The sequence below is a fragment of the Bufo bufo genome, chromosome 1 (genome assembly GCF_905171765.1).
Source record: "Bufo bufo chromosome 1, aBufBuf1.1, whole genome shotgun sequence".
Lineage (NCBI taxonomy): Eukaryota > Metazoa > Chordata > Amphibia > Anura > Bufonidae > Bufo > Bufo bufo.
This window is the reverse complement of record NC_053389.1, coordinates 549701233-549720086: the sequence shown is the minus strand read 5'-3', so window position 1 is coordinate 549720086 and position 18854 is coordinate 549701233. Positions and strand designations below refer to the sequence as shown.

General features: G+C 43.1%; 1 protein-coding gene across 2 annotated transcripts in view; it reads left to right on the top strand.

The window, feature by feature from the left end:
• RELN (reelin) overlaps positions 1 to 18854 on the top strand; it is an 841105-nt gene that overhangs the window by 733174 nt on the left and 89077 nt on the right. For both annotated transcript variants that reach the window (XM_040412563.1, XM_040412554.1), the window contains exon 46: positions 17180 to 17348. In XM_040412563.1, the coding sequence (XP_040268497.1) occupies positions 17180 to 17348 (169 nt within the window). The remainder of the gene's footprint in view (positions 1 to 17179; positions 17349 to 18854) is intronic.

The following is an 18854-nucleotide window of genomic DNA, read 5'->3' as shown; positions in this document are numbered from 1 at the left end:
TCTCACCATTTGGTCTTAGAATTTTCTGAAATATAGCTCAATGAGTCACTTAAAAATACATAATTTAACTGAATATTCCTAGCAGAATATATAAAAATTATAGCTTAAAAATGATAGATTCCCTGTCAAGGTGTCCTGGGTTTACAATTATTCATAATGCACCTTGAAAATTCAATATTATTCTCTAAAAAGAAGAGTTTTACTAAAATATTTAAGCACAGCAGTGTGTTTTCAAACCAATCTGGTGCATATCACAAAACCAATAACTGCGATGCATAGGTTAAAATAAACTCAACCAATGGATTCATTTCTACCAGATTGTTGCAGAGAAACTGGTGCAAAAATCTGAAAAGATAAATTCTTATCCTGTTATCATTCATAGAAAATCTCTTTTAAGACTCATGCACATGACTGTTGTCAACCGTTGCCCATATTGTGGCCTGCAAACAGCGGGTCCTTAATATACGGGCACCGGCCGTTTGTGCACCGCATCATGGATTCAGACCCATTCACTTGAACAGGTTCTGCAATCCGGTAGGTGCGATGCAGAACGAGGGCACGGAACCACACAGAAGTACTACGAAGTGCTTCTGTGGTTTTCTGTCCGTGCCTCCACACCGCAAAAAAATAGAACATGTTCAATTTGTATGCGGTGCGGACAGATCACAGACCCATGCAAGCTGAATGGGTCTGCATCTGTCTGCGCCAGCGACGCGGAAGTTGCCTGTGCATTGGGGACCGCAATTTGCGCTCCCCTGTGCTCAGAACGGGTGGCACATGTTCGTGTGCATGAGCCCTTAAAGGGAACCTGTCACCAGGATTTTGTGCATAGAGCTGAGGACATGGGCTGCTAGATGGCCGCTAGCATATCTGCAATACCCAGTCCCCATAGCTCTCTGTGCTTTTATTGTGTTAAAAAAACGTTTTGATCCATATGCAAATGAACCTGATATGAGTCCTGTGTCCGGAGAGGAGTCCAATTTTCTGAGCGCAGCACTGCCCCGCGTCCTCCGAATCTCCTCCTTGCCGGCTGACGTCACAGAGCTGGAGCGCCGAAATCTCGCGATGCGCGAGCTAGCACATGCGCAGTGTCGGCATCATGTTCATTCCCTGTACTGGCATCAGCACAGGGAACGAACTACGCATGCGCTAGCTCGCGCATCGCGAGATTTCGGCGATCCAGCTCTGTGACGTCAGCCAGCAAGGAGGAGATTCGGAGGATGCGGGGCTGTGCTGGGCTCCTTTCCGCTGGACTCATCTCCGGACACAGGACTCATATCAGGTTCATTTGCATATGGATCAAAACAGTTTTTTAACACAATAAAAGCACAGAGAGCTATGGGGACTGGGTATTGCAGATGTGCTAGCGGCCATCTAGCAGCCCATGTCCCCAGCTCTATGCACAAAATCCTGGTGACAGGTTCCCTTTAAATATAATAGCAGGTTTCTATGTTAAAGGGCTTCTGTCAGCCCACTAAACCGTTTTTGTTTTTTTGTTTACTAATAATCCCTATACTGCGAGCTCTGCGTACATAAGTTAAATAATCATTTTGGTTCAGTAGAATTTGATAAAAAGCTATTTTTAAAATATGCTAATTACCTTGCTACCAGCAAGTAGGGCGGCTACTTGCTGGTAGCAGCCGCATCCCCTGATCCTAATGACGCCCCCTCCGCATTGTGATTGACAGGGCCAGGGAACGGAATCGTTCACTGCTGGCCCTGCCTGTTAGCATTCAAAATCTGGCGCCTGCGCCGCGGCCGTACCTATCTTCAATCTGCGCAGGCGCACTGAGAGGCGGCCACTTACTCGGCCGCTCCATCCTCAATGCGCCTGCGCCGATGACGTCACATCTACACCCGGCGCAGGCGCATTGAGGAGCGAGCGGCCGCCTCTCAGTGCGCCTGCGCAGATTGAAGATAGGTACGGCCGCGGCGCAGGCGCCAGATTTTGAATGCTAACAGGCAGGGCCAGCAGAGAACGATTCCGTTCCCTGGCCCTGTCAATCACAATGCGGAGGGGGCGTCATTAGGATCGGGGGATGCGGCTGCTACCAGCAAGTAGCCGCCCTACTTGCTGGTAGCAAGGTAATTAGCATATTTTAAAAATTGCTTTTTATCAAATTCTACTGAACCAAAATGATTATTTAACTTATGTATGCAGAGCTCGCAGTATAGGGATTATTAGTAAACAAAAAAAAAAAAACGGTTTAGTGGGCTGACAGAAGCCCTTTAAGTGGTCACTGCACTTGCAACAAACTTTGCATTAATCAGTAATGCGATAGATATGATAGTGATGATCAGTGATGGCCAGTTCGCAGTGTTTGCCAACGAACACATGCGGGCTGCCATCTTAACTCACAAGTCTGGCGATGCACAGGTAAGCCCTCACCTGTTCCTGTGCCGCGAGCCAATCTGAAACAAATGTGGTCACCGGGAGCAGGCAGTTCCGAGAACAGCCGCCGGGGGCATTTATCGGGCTGTTCTCGGAACTGCCTGCTCCCGGTGACCGCATTTGTTTCAGACCGGCTCGCGGCACAGGCACAGGTGAGGGCTCACCTGTGCATCGCCGGACTTGTTAAGATGTTAAGATGAAAATAAAAACGGCTTACAAAAAAGATGATAGAATTTTCTATGTTAAAAGTTACTGATGGCACATGGAGTGAGACGTGCGTCTCAGGAGCTCCGGCCGAGACCCTGATCTTCAGCCTGTCCCAGCTACCAGCATCGCCGCTTGACACAACTTATAGATCCCTCTAACAACACAGAGGTGCGGATCACCTACCCCAACCACCTACAAGACGAAAAAAAGGTAAAACCCTGCTGAAACCAGAGCGGGACGAGCGGGCCCAACATGGCGCCGGGGAGGAGGAGGACGGAAGTATGCCGGCAGCAGCACGCCAGGAGATAGCGCAGCTTGAGAAGTTTGTGTATAAACCTCTAAGGAGCATGCAGGAGAGGTGGGGAGGTTCAGAGGATACACGCTCAGCCTCAGATGATAATGAAAATTCCTCAGAAGAGGAACAGCCAGACCAGGGGCCACAGATAGCTTCAAGAAAGTACAATAGCACAGTCCATAAGGAGCAGAGTCAGGGGGATGAAAATGCAGAGCCAACCTTGAAAGATATAATGGCAACAATAGCAAGCTGCAATTCCACACTCGAGCATAAATCTACAATTTGGGAGCCTTAAAGAGAACATTTCTATAATATGTCATGATTTACACAAAGTGGCGGAGCGCACTACTGAGGTGGAGCGCAGGCTGTCGGAATTATAGGATGGCGCTAAACTGCTCCAGAAAACTGCCAAAATAACCGCAAAAGATAAAGCGGCGCTATACGCCAAAGCAGATGACCTAGAAAACCGGTCGCGCCGGAATAACATTAGGCTTGTGGGGGTACTAGAAATGGTAGAAGGATTAAATCCCACAGAATTTGTTGAAAAATGGCTAGCTGAAAAGTTCCAAGATAAAGGCCTCTCTTCTTTATATGCCATTGAGTGTGCGCATCGAGTTCCTACTAGACCGTTACTGCCTGGACACCCACATCGTCCGATCCTTGCAAAGATTTTGCATTACAAGGACAGAGACGCCATACGTAAAAAAATCCAGTTACCATGCAGAGCTCACGATCAATAAGATAAAGATCTCTATATTCCCTGATTATTCATCAGAAGTACAGAAGAAAAGGGCTCGCTTTGTGGATATAAAAAGAAGACTCATTGGATTGTAAGTCTAATATTATATGATGTTTCCAGCCAAGCTGCTGGTAGTAGCTTTAGGATCTACGCTGTTCTTTGAAGACCCGGATTCTGTACTACAATGGTTGGATAAGAATGAAAGACACTTTCATGTGAACACTTGAAGCCTTTACCTACTGGGTGGATAAAATCTAAACCCACTATGAGGGGTTAAGTCTAATAAAGTGGCAGTTGTGGAATCAGAATGGACTTCTCGGGCCTGTTGCTAGGGACTCTATAGGAGCGTGAGTACTAGATGTCGTCTGCAAAGACTGTTGGGCTAGTTTTGTTTTGTTAGCCCTATGAAAGTATTACTGCTAAATCCGAATGTATCTTAGTTTCTTTACAGGGGGGTGGGGGGTTGGATGGCAGGGTTTTTTCCGGTATCAGCATGCTAATATTTACGGGGGTACATTACAGCGATAGGATTATGGGAATGACTGTTAGATATTCGTGTAAACTGAACAATTGGGATGGCGTCTCTGACTAGGGTGCTTAGCTGGAATGTGCAGGGAATGGCGGAGGAGACCAAAAGACATAGTATTTTTCAGTACTTATCGAGATATCAGCTGGCCATTTTTTGCCTACAGGAAACGCATATGACAAGATCAAGAGTAAAATTGCTTCAGAAATCTTGGGTCGGCTATTCTGTGCACTCGGTCTTTTCCGCACATTCCATGGGAGTTAGCGTATTTGTCAATAAAAACATTTGTTTTGAATGTCTGAGAGAGCTTGTGGATTTGGAAGGCAGGTTTATATGCATATACTGTGTGATAAATGGTGTAAGGATGGTGTTGGTGACTATCTATATTCCTCTGCCGTACACTTCGATACCTCTGCGAATGGTGTTGGAGTTCATGACAGAATATCCAGATGTCCCGGGACTGTTGGGGACTTTAATAGAGTAGTGAATGAAGAAATGGATAGATGCAAGGTGCCATCAGGAGTTTGGAGTCTCATGGAAACCCCTTTTGGTAGATTGATACGAGAAGTGGGACTGGCGGATGTATGGAGGGAAGCCCATCCTGGGGAAAAAAGGTATTCTTGCTGTTCATCTACCTATAGGTCTCTCTCTAGAATAGATATGGGATTGGCAAACTCACTCATGAACCCATTAGTGCACATGTCTGAATACTTACCTAGAACTCTGTCAGATCACTCACCACTGCATGTTGAGTTGGACCTGTCGGAGAATGCCAGGCAGGGGCCCAGAGTCTGGAGACTTAATGCCTTTTGGTTGACAATCATGGGAGAAATGGAGGATGTGAAGGCTGCGCTACAGGAATACTTTGATATTAATGTGGGTTCATCCTCAATACATACAGTATGGGAGGCCATGAAAGCCTATCTGAGAGGGATATTAATTAAATCCATCAGTAGGATTAAACCTAGGTCTAGGGAGGTAGATATCCGAATGCATGCAAGAATGCAGGCTGCGGAGGTAACTTTTACTCAGGTTCCGTCAATAGAAAATGGATAGGGATTGCAAGCTGCGCAGGAGGAGCTGAGATGTCATCTCCTTCAAGCAACGGAGAGGAACCGCCTCTTTTACAAACAGAAGTTTGTTGAAGAAGGGGAAAGAGTGGTGCACATGCTCTCTATGATAGCCAAAGCACAGCAGGGTTCTACTTGTATTATGGGACTAATGGATTCGGAAGGAAAGCTTAGACAAGATACTAGTAGTATTTTGGAAATCCTTGAGGTTTTTTATTCCTCTTTATATTCCTCAAAAACATCATGCTTGGATTCAGATATTAGATAATTTTTAAAAATAGAATATAATTATATCGTGGCTCACCCGTGTCTGTTAATGTGGTTAAGGTGCTCTGTTTTTTGGATGTTTCACCTATTCATCCAATGTAACAAATGTACCTCAATTGCAAAGGAAAAATAAAAACAGGCACTCACCAGCTGGTATGTCTATAGTAGAATATTTATATAATAAAATCTCACATAAAATACAGAATACCGATTAAAATACAATATATCCTAAAATTAATATACACTGAGATTGTCACATATATTAAATCTCATCCGCTCTATATAGTTAGCAGGATAAATACATTGGATGCGGCCAAGGCCTTTGATAGTGTCGAATGGCAGTTTTTGTGGTGTGCGCTTAACCAAATGGGATTTGGGCAAAAATGTATATCCTGGGTGAAAGTACTTTACTCAAGCCCAAAGGCAAGAATCAGGGAAAATTGGGGCATGTCCATGAGATTTCAATTACAACTGGGTGCTCGGCAGGGATGCCCTCTGTCGCTGTTGTTGTTTGCTCTGGCGTTTGCTCTGGCCATTGGCTGCTGCAGTGCGTAAGTCTAGTTCTATACAGGGATTTCGGTATGGTATGGTACAGTACACAATAAGGTGGCGATGTATGCAGACGATACCCTGATGTTTTTGGGTGACACATCTACATCACTAGTTGCTGTAATGTCTCTTATTGATAGGTTTGGGAAGTTGTCTGGTTTAACAATTAACTGGCATAAATCTGCGCTAATGCTCATAGATGGTCAGCCAAGATCAACAGTGATAACTGACAGAAATATCCCATGTATAGAGACATTTAAATATTTAGGTATTAACATATCCCCTAAAATTAAGGATTTTGAGGAATTAAATCTTACGCCGCTAGTAACTAAATTTAAGGCCTGGTTTAAGCTTTACTTGTCAGTGGTGGGGAGGACGAACCTTCTTAAGATGGTATTGATGCCGCAGCTTTTATATGTTCTCCATAATGCCCTGGTCTGGCTGCCATGGGACAGGTTTAACAGAATTAACTCGATATTTAGGGATTTGATATGGCGCAAAGGACAACCTAGAATAAAATTTGAGACCTTGCAGTATTGTAAAACAGAGGGACACCTGGCAGTTCCCAATCCATAGGTATACTTTCTGGCGGCCCAAAGTCAACACTTTCAAGGATGGGTAGAGTTGGGGTCTATGGATATAACTAGCCAGATTCTTAGACATCATCTGAAAGGCAGGGATCTAATGATGTTATTAGAGGGACTAGATGGGAGGTCAGAAATTCCCATACGACATACAATGCATTCGGTTTGGTGCAATATCAAACACTTAAAGGGAACCTGTCACCAGGATTTTGTGTATAGAGCTGAGGACATGGGTTGCTAGATGGCCGCTAGCACATCCGTAATATCCAGTCCCCATAGTCCTGTCCCTGACTCATATCAGGGACAGGACTCATCTCAGGTTAATTTGCATATGTATCAAATCGTTTTTTTTACACAATAAAAGCACACAGAGCTATGGGGACTGGGTATTGCGGATGTGCTAGCAGCCATCTAGAAACCCATGTCCGCAGCTCTATACACAAAATCCCGGTGACAGGTTCCCTTTAAGAGGGGTTTCTGGGATTACAGAATATGCCCCAATATGGCGTAACCCAGTTTTGTCTGAATTCGAATCGCTGACAGGGTTTGATGAACGGAAGGAGAGGGGAGTGACCAGAATGGGACACCTCCTGAAGGGTGGAGTGTTCAGAGCTTTTACTAGCTTCCAGGAGGTCTATGGCATTCCTAGATGTTGTTTCTATCAATATCTACAAATGCCGACATGCCTATAACACTATGATCAAGAATGGTCTTATGGTGTCACAGCGGGATACAGCATTACACTTTATAGTTTCGGGAGGAGAGAGGAGAGGGTTGATATCCATGGTATATAGGTTGTTGCTTGACAAATACCTAGAGGCACATTGACCAGGATGCAAAAATGGAAACAAGACATAGGCGTAATTTAGAAAAATCTATTGTCTGATATACTAGAAGTGGTACCTCTTTCCTCTTTGAGTGAAAGTGGAAAACTATCACAATTATTTATTATTCATAGAGTGTACACCGGTTTTCTTACATGGGATGGGCATAAGATCAGATGCTAAATGTCCTAGATGTTCTATGGAATCTGCAGATCTGATACACATGTTATGGCAGTGTCCAGTTATAACTACTTTCTGGGATAAGGTGATTGATGTCATACAGAAAGCCTACATAGTACGAATACCATGGGACCCCAAGGTGTGCATCTTAGGTTATGTGTCAGAATTGGGAACAGAAAACACGCTTAAGGTGGCTATAGGCCGCTTGCTATATGTGGCTAGGAAATTGATAGCTCTACATTGGATTCAGGCTGATCCCCCCCGACACCCAGAGACACCCAATGTAAAATTAACAATATGCTTGTATACGAGAAAGATGCAGCTGATACCGAAATAGGGGGATTGGTTAGGGTTCGGAGTTCAAAGAAAAGAAAGAATCATGTCATATATGTATCTGTCAACATGCATGTACACTGTATAATTGGGACCTAGGCCGAGTTCACACAAACGTGTGTGACCCGTGCCTGTGCACGATCGCCGGCCGTAGGTTAGCCGCATCGGATCTCGGACCCATTCACTTTAATGGGTCCGCGATCTGCCCGTTCCGCTAAAAGATAGGAGATGTTCTACAGAAGTACGGGACGTAACCCCACGGAAGCACTCCGTAATGCTTCTGAGGGGTCCTGTCCCGTGCGGCCGTTCCGCGATTCCAGATTTGCGGACACATTGAAGTGAATGGGTCCGCATCCGTGATGCGGAATACACACAGAACTGTGGCCATGTATTGCGGCCCGCGATTTGCGGGCACCAATACGGCCACGGATCACACACGTTCGTGTGAACTAGGCCTTACTCTCTGACATATTTTAAATGTATGTTGTTTTTATTCTTTGTGACATGTAATTAATAAAAACAATCTGATTAAAAAAAAAAAAAGTTATTGTAACCACAGCCAACCTCTTCAATTTTCTATAGATTTTCTATAGTAGTGCTCTGTGTGAGAGCTATGCAGCTACACCTCTTTTTGTTTGGCACATTCCCCAGACCTCTCAATTTATGAAAGCAACTCCATTTATAATATGTTATTCTGTTTCCAGAAAAATTCTTGTGCTATAAAATAAAATTTGTGGCATGTGGATCCTTATCTTAAAGGGATTCTGTCATCAAGATTTTCGATATGGAGCTGTTCATATCATCCTCTGTCTCCATTATCTAATTAAAAATATACTAGTTTTACCCCCACCTGTCCTTTCATTTTGGATAAAAATCGGTTTTATTAATATGCTAATTACCTTACTAGCGTGCCCAAGGGCTGTCCCTCCGGCCGTTTGTGCCCAGCCGCGCGCCTTATCTCGTAGCCCAGCGCCGCCCCACTGCTAATTATGCACTCCTCTCATCGCCGATGGTGCGCCGTAATCTCGCGCATGCGCCCTAAATCTACTGGTCAGCGCCCGCAGGCGAAGTGCGCAGACAGCTGGTGCATGCGCGCTTCGTTCGCTGAGGCTGTTGCCAGGACACCGCGCGGGCGCTGACCAGGCATATAGACAGGTAGGGCCGACAATGGAGACAAAAACCATACCTCTATTTCTCATGTAGTTGTTCCGGTTAGGCAGAAACAGCAACTTTTAAAAATATGCTAATGAGGAATTCAAGCACTCGGAGGCGGGCTTATGCCTTCCGAGCACTGGTTCTGTGACTCCCCCGTTCATTGCTAATTCCGGCCTTCCGCACCTAATCACACCCCCATGTCCATTGATTGACAGCGCTAGACCTATCGGTCTAGTTCTGAGATCCCGTTCCTGGGCACTCGCTTCTTGGATATTTTCCATTCTTCCAGGCTTGTGTGTATGTCTAGTGCGCACGTGCAGTCACACACAAGCCTGGAAGAATGGAAAATATGTGTGCAAGTGCACAGGCGCGGGATCTCAATCAAAAGATATGTGGGTGTGATTAGGTGCAGAAGGCCGGCATTAGCAATGAACGGGGGCGTCACAGAAGCAGTGCTCGGAGGCATAAGCCCACCTCCGAGTGCTTGAATTCCTCATTAGCATATTTTTTTAAGTTGCTTTTTCTGCCTAACCGGACCTACTACATGAGAAATAAAGGTATGGTTTTTGTCTCCATCGTCGGCCCTACCAGGCTATATGCCTCTTTAAATGTGTTATCCCACATATCAAGTTCATAGAAATAGTCCCATAAGGCCATTATCTGCTAATTACTACTTTGACCCCTCTCCCCCAAAATAAATGTTTAACCACTTAAAGGGTTTCTGTCACCCCGCAAAACTCTTTTTTTTTTTTTTGGATAGTTAGATTCCTCATAGTGCGATATAGGAGAATATAATGCTCTTACTTACTTTCATGCGGCCGATTCTTTATAAAACAAACTTTTATAATATGTAAATGAGGGCTCTACCAGCAAGTAGGGCGTCTACTTGCTGGTAGCTGCTGCAGAAATCCGCCCCCTCGCCGTGTTGATTGACAGGGCCAGCCGTGATCTCCTCCTCCGGCTGGCCCTGTCAGTAATTCAAAAATCGCGCGCCTCGCGTCATTCGGCGCAGGCGCTCTGAGATGAGGAGGCTCGTATCCTCAGCACTCCCTCAGTGCGCCTGCGCCGATGACATCACCGAAAGAGAAGACGTCATCGGCGCAGGATAGTTAGATTCCTCATAGTGCGATATAGGAGAATATAATGCTCTTACTTACTTTCATGCGGCCGATTCTTTATAAAACAAACTTTTATAATATGTAAATGAGGGCTCTACCAGCAAGTAGGGCGTCTACTTGCTGGTAGCTGCTGCAGAAATCCGCCCCCTCGCCGTGTTGATTGACAGGGCCAGCCGTGATCTCCTCCTCCGGCTGGCCCTGTCAGTAATTCAAAAATCGCGCGCCTCGCGTCATTCGGCGCAGGCGCTCTGAGATGAGGAGGCTCGTATCCTCAGCACTCCCTCAGTGCGCCTGCGCCGATGACATCACCGAAAGAGAAGACGTCATCGGCGCAGGCGCACTGAGGGAGTGCTGAGGAGACGAGCCTTCTCATCTCAGAGCGCCTGCGCCGAATGACGCGAGGCGCGCGATTTTTGAATTACTGACAGGGCCGGCCGGAGGAGGAGATCACGGCTGGCCCTGTCAATCAACACGGCGAGGGGGCGGATTTCTGCAGCAGCTACCAGCAAGTAGACGCCCTACTTGCTGGTAGAGCCCTCATTTACATATTATAAAAGTTTGTTTTATAAAGAATCGGCCGCATGAAAGTAAGTAAGAGCATTATATTCTCCTATATCGCACTATGAGGAATCCAACTATCCAAAAAAAAAAAAAGAAGAGTTTTGCGGGGTGACAGAAACCCTTTAAAGACCGTGCCATTTACCCCCCCCCCCCCCCCAACACACACACACACACACACACAGTAAGGGATGCTTATACCTGCATCTTTTACTCCTGACCAGGATTCCAAAGGCTGTATATTTCCATGTAGCCCACTTAGCACTGGTCTACTTGGTCTTGTTTAACCCCTTAAGGACCACCTTCTATCTTTTGTCATCGCTGTTTTAGAGGGAGCTGAGCACTTCTGTGAGCATACCTACACTACGAATGAACTGTAACTAACAGTACTTTTTAAAGCAACCTTTTGCTCTGTAGCCAGGATCATAGGTAGCTTCAGTCCCAACTGTTAACCTTTTGATTGCCGCAATCTGTGACAGCAACATGATCAAAGGGGATCTCCCCCTCTGGGTCCCTTTGATCAGATTAGAGGCTGCGTAAGCCCTCTGCAGTCAGCCTTGATGGCCTAGAAGGGACCCCAGAACTGTAAGTTCAGTAAGGCCCCTTTGACACGGGCGAGTATTCCGCGCGGATGCGATGCGTGAGTTGAATGCATTGCACCCGCACTGAATACCGACCCATTCATTTCTATGGGACTGTTCACATGAGCGGTGATTTTCACGCATCACTTGTGCGTTGCGTGAAAATTGCAGCATGCTCTATATTCTGTTTTTCACGCAATGCAGGCCCCATAGAAGTGAATGGGGTTGTGTGAAAATCGCAAGCATCCGCAAGCAAGTGAGGATGCGGTGCGATTTTCACGCACGGTTGCTAGGAGACGATCGGGATGGAGACCCGATCATTATTATTTTCCCTTATAACATGGTTATAAGGGAAAATAATTGCATTCTGAATACAGAATGCATAGTAAAATAGCGCTGGAGGGGTTAAAAAAAAATAAAAAATTTACCATGGTGATGGATCATGTGATGGATCATGTGATGACCGGAGTGACGTCACCACAGGTCCTTGACCTGTAATGAATGCTCACCACAGGTCCTGTTCAATAAAGGAGACAGAAGGAGATGCCGGGCATCGCGATCAAGTGGACTAAGGTGAGTTAAATTATTATATTTTTTTTTTTTTAACCCCTCCAGCGCTATTTTGCTATGCATTCTGTGTTCAGAATGCTATTATTTTCCCTTATAACTATGTTATAAGGGGAAATAATACAATCTACAGAACACCTAACCCAAGCCCGAACTTTTGTGAAGAAGTTCGGGTTTGGGTACCAAACATGCGCGATTTTTCTCACGCGAGTGCAAAACGCATTACAATGTTTTGCACTCGCGCAGAAAAATCACGGGTGTTCCCGTAACGCACCCACACATTTTCCAGCAACGCCAGTGTGAAAGAGGCCTAATCCTGCTGTTAGGGCACACAACTGTTGTCCTAACCACAGTCTGTGCCTTAAAGACACAGATCATAATGTATTAACATGCAGGAGCATACTAATAAATTACAGTAAAAAAAATAATAATTTTGTAAGACAGTAATTCCTTAACGGGGTTGTCACATTTCAGCAAACTGCATTTATCATGTAGAGAAAGTTAATACAAGGCACTTACTAATATATTGTTATTATCCATATTGCCTCCATTGCTGGCTTCATTCATTTTTTCATCACATTATAGACAACTTGTTTCCACTGCAATGCACATTTGAGGTGGCTGGGACGGGAGCTGCTGTGCTCTATAAAAATATCACATGATCTATCCTATCAGGTGAATGGTGTAAAAACAGCTAGCTTTTAGGCCTCTTTCACACGAGCGAGTATTCCGCACGGGTGCAATGCGTGACGTGAACGCATTGCACCCGCACTGAATCCTGACCCATTCATTTCTATGGTGCTGTGCACACGAGCGGTGATTTTCACGCATCACGCATTGCGTGAAAATCGCAGCATGTTCTATATTCAGCGTTTTTCACGCAACGCAGGCCCCATAGAAGTGAATGGGGCAAGAAAGTGCGGATGCGGTGAGATTTTCACGCACGGTTGCTAGGAGACGATCGGGATGGGGACCCGATCATTATTATTTTCCCTTATAACATGGTTATAAGGGAAAATAATAGCATTCTTAATACAGAATGCATAGTACAATAGGGCTGGAGGGGTTAAAAAATAACAAAAAAATAATATAACTCACCTTAATCCACTTGATCGCGCAGCCCGGCTTCTTTTCTGTCTTCTTCTTTGCTGTGCACAGGAAAAGGACCTTTGATGACATCACTGCGATCATCACATGGTCCGCACATGATCCATCACCATGGTAAAAGATCATGTGATAGACCATGTGATGAGCGCAGTGACGTCATCAAAGGTCCTATTCCTCAAAGAAGAAGACAGAAGAGATGCCGGCTGCGCGAACAAGTGGATTATGGTGAGTTAAATTTAATTATTTTTTTTTGACCCCTCCAGCCCTATTGTACTATGCATTCTGTATTCTGAATGCTATTATTTTCTTTTATAACCATGTTATAAGGGAAAATAATACAATCTACACAACACCCGGGTTTGGGTCTGGGTACCACATTCAGTTTTTTATCACGCGCGTGCAAAACACATTGACCCGCGCGATAAAAACTGAACAATGGAGCGCAAAACTGACTGCAATTGCGTACCTACTCGTGCGGGGTTGCTGCAACGCATCCGGACCTCATCCGGACACGCTCATGTGAAAGAGGCCTTAGTCACTTCACCTCCCCAAAAAATTATATCAGGCGATCAAAAAGTCATACGTACCCGAAAATGGTATTAATAAAAATGTCACCTCATCACGCCAAAAATGAGCCCTCACACAAGACTATAGCCAGAAAAAAAAATATATATGGCTATAAGAAAATGGCAATACAAAAACAAGATTTTTTTCCCAAAAATGCTCTTATTGTGTAAAACTTTTAAAAAAATAGACAAATTTTGTATTGTCGCGTCCGTAATGACCAGCTCTATAAAAATATCACATGATCTACCCCATCAAGTGAACGCCTTTAAAAACAAAATAATGCCAAAACAGCTTTTTTTTGTCACCTCACCTCTCCAAAAACAATATCAAGTCAACAAAAACCTGAAAATGATGTATGAGACCTTAAATTTTGCGGGACGAGTTGTAGTGTTCATAGGAACCATTTACTTTTATTTTTTTATTTTATTTTGGAGGGGTAAAAAAATGTCCTAACCTATTGCAGTGCTGCCCCTGAACTTGCTTTTTGATTGTTATATATGAGAGTATTTTTTCCCGGAAAAGGACTGGGAAGATAAGAGCATATTCATCTAATCACAACCTGCCCAATCACTAATTGGGCAATTCATTGATGCCATGGCCCAGATATTTACCAGCATCTGGATCACACCATCAGATAAATCACTCCAAACATTTGCACCCGTCCCACACAAACATCAATAAAGTTCCCATTTAACACTGTCCTTATACTGTCAATATCCTATCTCTAGTTAAAATATGCTGACTGCTGCTCTGGCTATATATTTTTTACATACTTCAATAATAGCAACTATCACTATAGAGGAATATCTAATATATTTCTGATAGATGGAAAAGGTTTCCATCAGTCAGAAAAGATTCTCTCACTGACTGTCTCCATAAATTGTCATTTTCAATTCATTTTAATAAAGCTCCTGCATAGGACCGCACTGCTCAGGAGCAGTACAACAATAGATTAGGGTATTTTTTTACCCCTCCAAAAAATTAATAAAAGTTTATGAGTTCTGTGAAAACTACAACTCGTTCTGCAAAGTTTAAGGTCTCATACAGTAAAATTTAAGAAAAAATAATAAATTGTGACATTTTTGGGAGTTTTTTTCCCCAATTTTGATGTAACTGTTGGGGGGTTAATTGTATACAAATAAAATGTATTTGGCAATACCTACTTTCTGCTTGAACAGTTGACACATCTTAAAAGGTATTGATTTTCAGTTGTACTCAACTATTACAAGGCCTGTACTTGCAATGTGCAAAATAGAGACGTGTGTTTAGTGTCGCTTATTTTTCCTCTTTTACAATGAATATTTTCCTAATGTCAGTTTTGTTAAAAGCTCGATTTCCCCATAAAAAAAATAGAGGTGTTTTGCACTGTTCCATGCGTCTGAATTTCAGACTTGCCTACTTTTACAAATACTATAAATAATTAAAACTCAGGGGTCATTATGAACTGACCTTTCACCTAGAAGAATATTGCAGCACTACTCTACATAAATCACCCTTGTCTCCGTTAAAAAAAAGAAAGTCCCTTGGGTTATCCCAGGTTATTTCTGCACCAATTCAGCAGTGTAGCTAATATTACATAATTTTTTTTATTTTTATTTGTATGGCTTTGCTATTTTTTGTAATTTAAAATACAAAATATTAAAATTAAAAAGTCTCCCAGTCTCATCCAGTCCTTTTCCTAAAGGTATGTATAACATGTACGGTATGTCAAAAAGTGCAAAAAAAAGTGTTAGCTCATACTCTTAGGGCTCATGCACACAAACATATTTTCTTTCCGTTTTTTTTGCAGACCGTATGCGGAACTATTCATTTCAATGGGTCCGCAAAAAAAAACACCTGAAGTTTAACCATGTGCATTCCGTTTCCGTATGTCCATATTTCCGTTACGCAAAAAAATAGAACATGTCCTATTATTGTCAGTATTACGGACAAGGATAGTACTGTTCTATTAGGAGCCAGCTGTTCCGTTCCGCAAAATACGGAATGCACACGGATGTCAAATACGGTTGTGTGCATGAGCCCTTAAACTCTTGCCAAATTACAGACCTGTTTTCCGGGGGCAGACACAGTAGTAGTCCCTCGGGTTATACCAATATTACATGATTTTGAGTTTTCATTTGGATGCCTGTGCTGTATTATTTCATCCAGCCCCATCCCTAAATGTATGGAAAACTTCAAGGGAGCAAAACATGTAAAGAAAGTGTCAGCTCATATTCCTAGATACTTACCAAATGACAGATTTGTTTTCCAACAGCTGACACAGAAGACCAATATGTATACAGTTTATAACAATATATAGACTATCATAAATCAACGCCTTTAGGTGCAATAGTATTTGTGGACAGCATTTTTTTTTAGGGAAGGACGAGCTCGGTAGATTGAGATATAGTTTTGTGGGAAAAGATTCAGTGCAAGTTTTATACATTTATATCCCTGCTCTTTCCATGCTTAGGAGTGCAGTGGATGGTGATTGACAGCCTTCTCTGTATGACTGTGCTTAAGGATAGTTTCATTTTCTGACAGAGGTGGACTAGTCATAAACCCTACAGGAAAATTTCCCAGTGGGCCAATGCCCAGGTGGCCACCCGAGCCCCCCTCAATGCCACCGGCTGTGTACATGGACCTGGCTTTCAGCTGAATTCAACTGTGTTGCCTTCCACAGGGCAGTAATTGTGCTGCACTGTGGTAAGTGGTTTCGTGTTACACTAAGGTATTGGCCCTGCCTTCTGTCAATTTGGACCCTCCTACAACATGAGTCCACTTTTTTTTTTCAGGGCCTCTTTACGTTCCCAGTCTGCCCATGCTTACTGATTAGGACCACTCCATCTACTCTGTAACATGCTGCCTACAGAATGGACACTATATTCAGCATGACAGCTTTTCTTAAAGTGTCTTTAAGAATCCACCAGTAATTGTTATCCATGAAATCCATTACTTCATCCCCTTAGGGCCTAAGGTAAAGGCCCAAGGTAGTACTGGGCGCACTTACCTACTGCCCCCTGCACAGGTTGCACATAGGGCATATCCACCCCTGCTGTTATTTACTATTAATTCTTCCTAGCATCAACAAACTATGTATTCCTCTCTTCTAGTTTCTACACCATTATATAAGACCTTGATCATTTTGTTTTCTTTATATACGTATGTATGCTTTTTCTTTTTATTGTAAAGTTTTATTGTAAAGTTAATGAGACTATATAGTTCATCATGTATTTTTGCTCTATGCTGCAGTTTGAAATTAGGTGGTGTGCATGAGCCGCAGGCAGTGAGTTCATGCTCCTGCTGTACTACATGTACTCATATACTACATTTTACACATTCTTTTTTACACATTATAATTTGACACATTATACACATTCCTTTTGTTTCACCCAGTGGTTGCAGTGACATGCAATGTCTGTGGCGAGACAAGCACATTTCTGATGTTACCACAATTTAATTATCTGACATGACTATGCATGATGTGTAGCCCTAGCATGTTTTCTTACAGTATACCATTATTACAGGTGTTCATTGTTGTAAATGAGTAATAATTTCACTTCTTTCTCTTTTATTTATAGCCATTGAACTAGAGTATTCAGTAGATCTGGGTCTCACCTGGAATTCTGTACTTAAAGACTGTCTTCCAACCAACGTGGATTGTAATAAGTATCAACTTCAAAGAGTTTTGGTGTCTGACACATTCAATAAATGGACCAGGTTGACATTACCTCTTCCTGAATATACCAGGTACACAAAAATACTGAATGAACAGAAAGACATTCATGTCATTGCCTGTGATATATATATATAAACATTCAGTTATTCCAAACTTCTATTTGTCTTGAATTTTTAACTTTTGGATAGCTTTAATCATTGATTTTGATAGAGGGCTTTTCAGTAATATGAATTTGACTGCAACACTTACTTAGCAGTGACTTCGGGGGTCATTTACTATGCTAAAATATGCCTAAATTAAGCATATTTCCTGCGCACATAGTGGCACTGCTATCTGCGACTTCGCCCCGCTCACGCCAGGTCTAAAAAAAGTGGGCGTGGCGTGGGCGGGGAAGAGGATGGGATGGCAGGTCCGTCTCATTTACAGTTTTCTACGCCAGGTTTAGACGTAAAAAATTGTCTAAATGTAAAATAGATGGATACTGTAGATAGAAAGATAGATGGATACTGTAGATAGATGGATACTGTAGATAGATAGAAAGATAGATGGATACTGTAGATAGATAGATAGACAAATACTGTAGATAAATAGATATTCTTATATAGTGTATAGTGTTACAAGTCAAGTCCTTAAAGGGAACCAGTCACATTGAACATGGTCTCTGAGCTAAAGGTAGAATATTATAGAGCAGGAGTCACTGAGCAAATTGATATATGGGGGGTCATTTATTAAGACCAGCATTTTAGACGCCGGTCTTAATAACCCCTATACATGGTGGTAGATCTGCCGAAGTTATGAAGATGTGCCGGGTTCTACATAACTTCAGCGCATCCAGCGCCACTTCTAAATGTAACACAGCTTCCTAGCTGGCTTATATTTAGCCCGTTTTCTACGCCTAAAACAGACGGGCCTGTCGGCGGTCCCCTTCCCTACCCACGCCCACTTTTTTAGACCAGGCGTGAGCGGGGAAAAGTCACAGATTGCGGCACAACTAACCATTGCGCCGCAATCTGTGCCTGAAATATGTCAATATAGGGTGTATTCCAGGAAAATAAATGACTCCCATAGTTTCATAGGATAAGATTCAGTAAAACTTCTAATTTATACATTTATATCCATGCTCATTCTGGGCTTTAAAGTCAAGGAGGAGGTCCTATCAGTGATTGACAGCCTTCCCTCTATCACTGTGTATACAGTTGTAGTTGTCAATCACTGATAGGACCTCCTGCTTGACTTCAAAGCCCAGAATGAGCAGGAATTTAAATTAATGAAATACAAGTTTTGCTGAATCTTTATTTACAAAACTATATATCAATCTGTGCAGCTCCTCCTGGTCTATAACATGCTGCCTGCATATTAATTTGCTTTGTCATAGTGACAGGTTTTCCTTAAACAAAAAAGAGCACATTACCATTCACTGATGTTAGTTTGGTGGCTGCATGTGCAGAAAAAATCCCAGGATTATACATGGCAAATGACATCAGGGTCTGACTGGTAAGGACAGTTGCAACAGAATGTGACGGGGTAGAAAAACAGCAAATCATACTGGGAGAAAATGTGGATTTGTGTTCACAGCT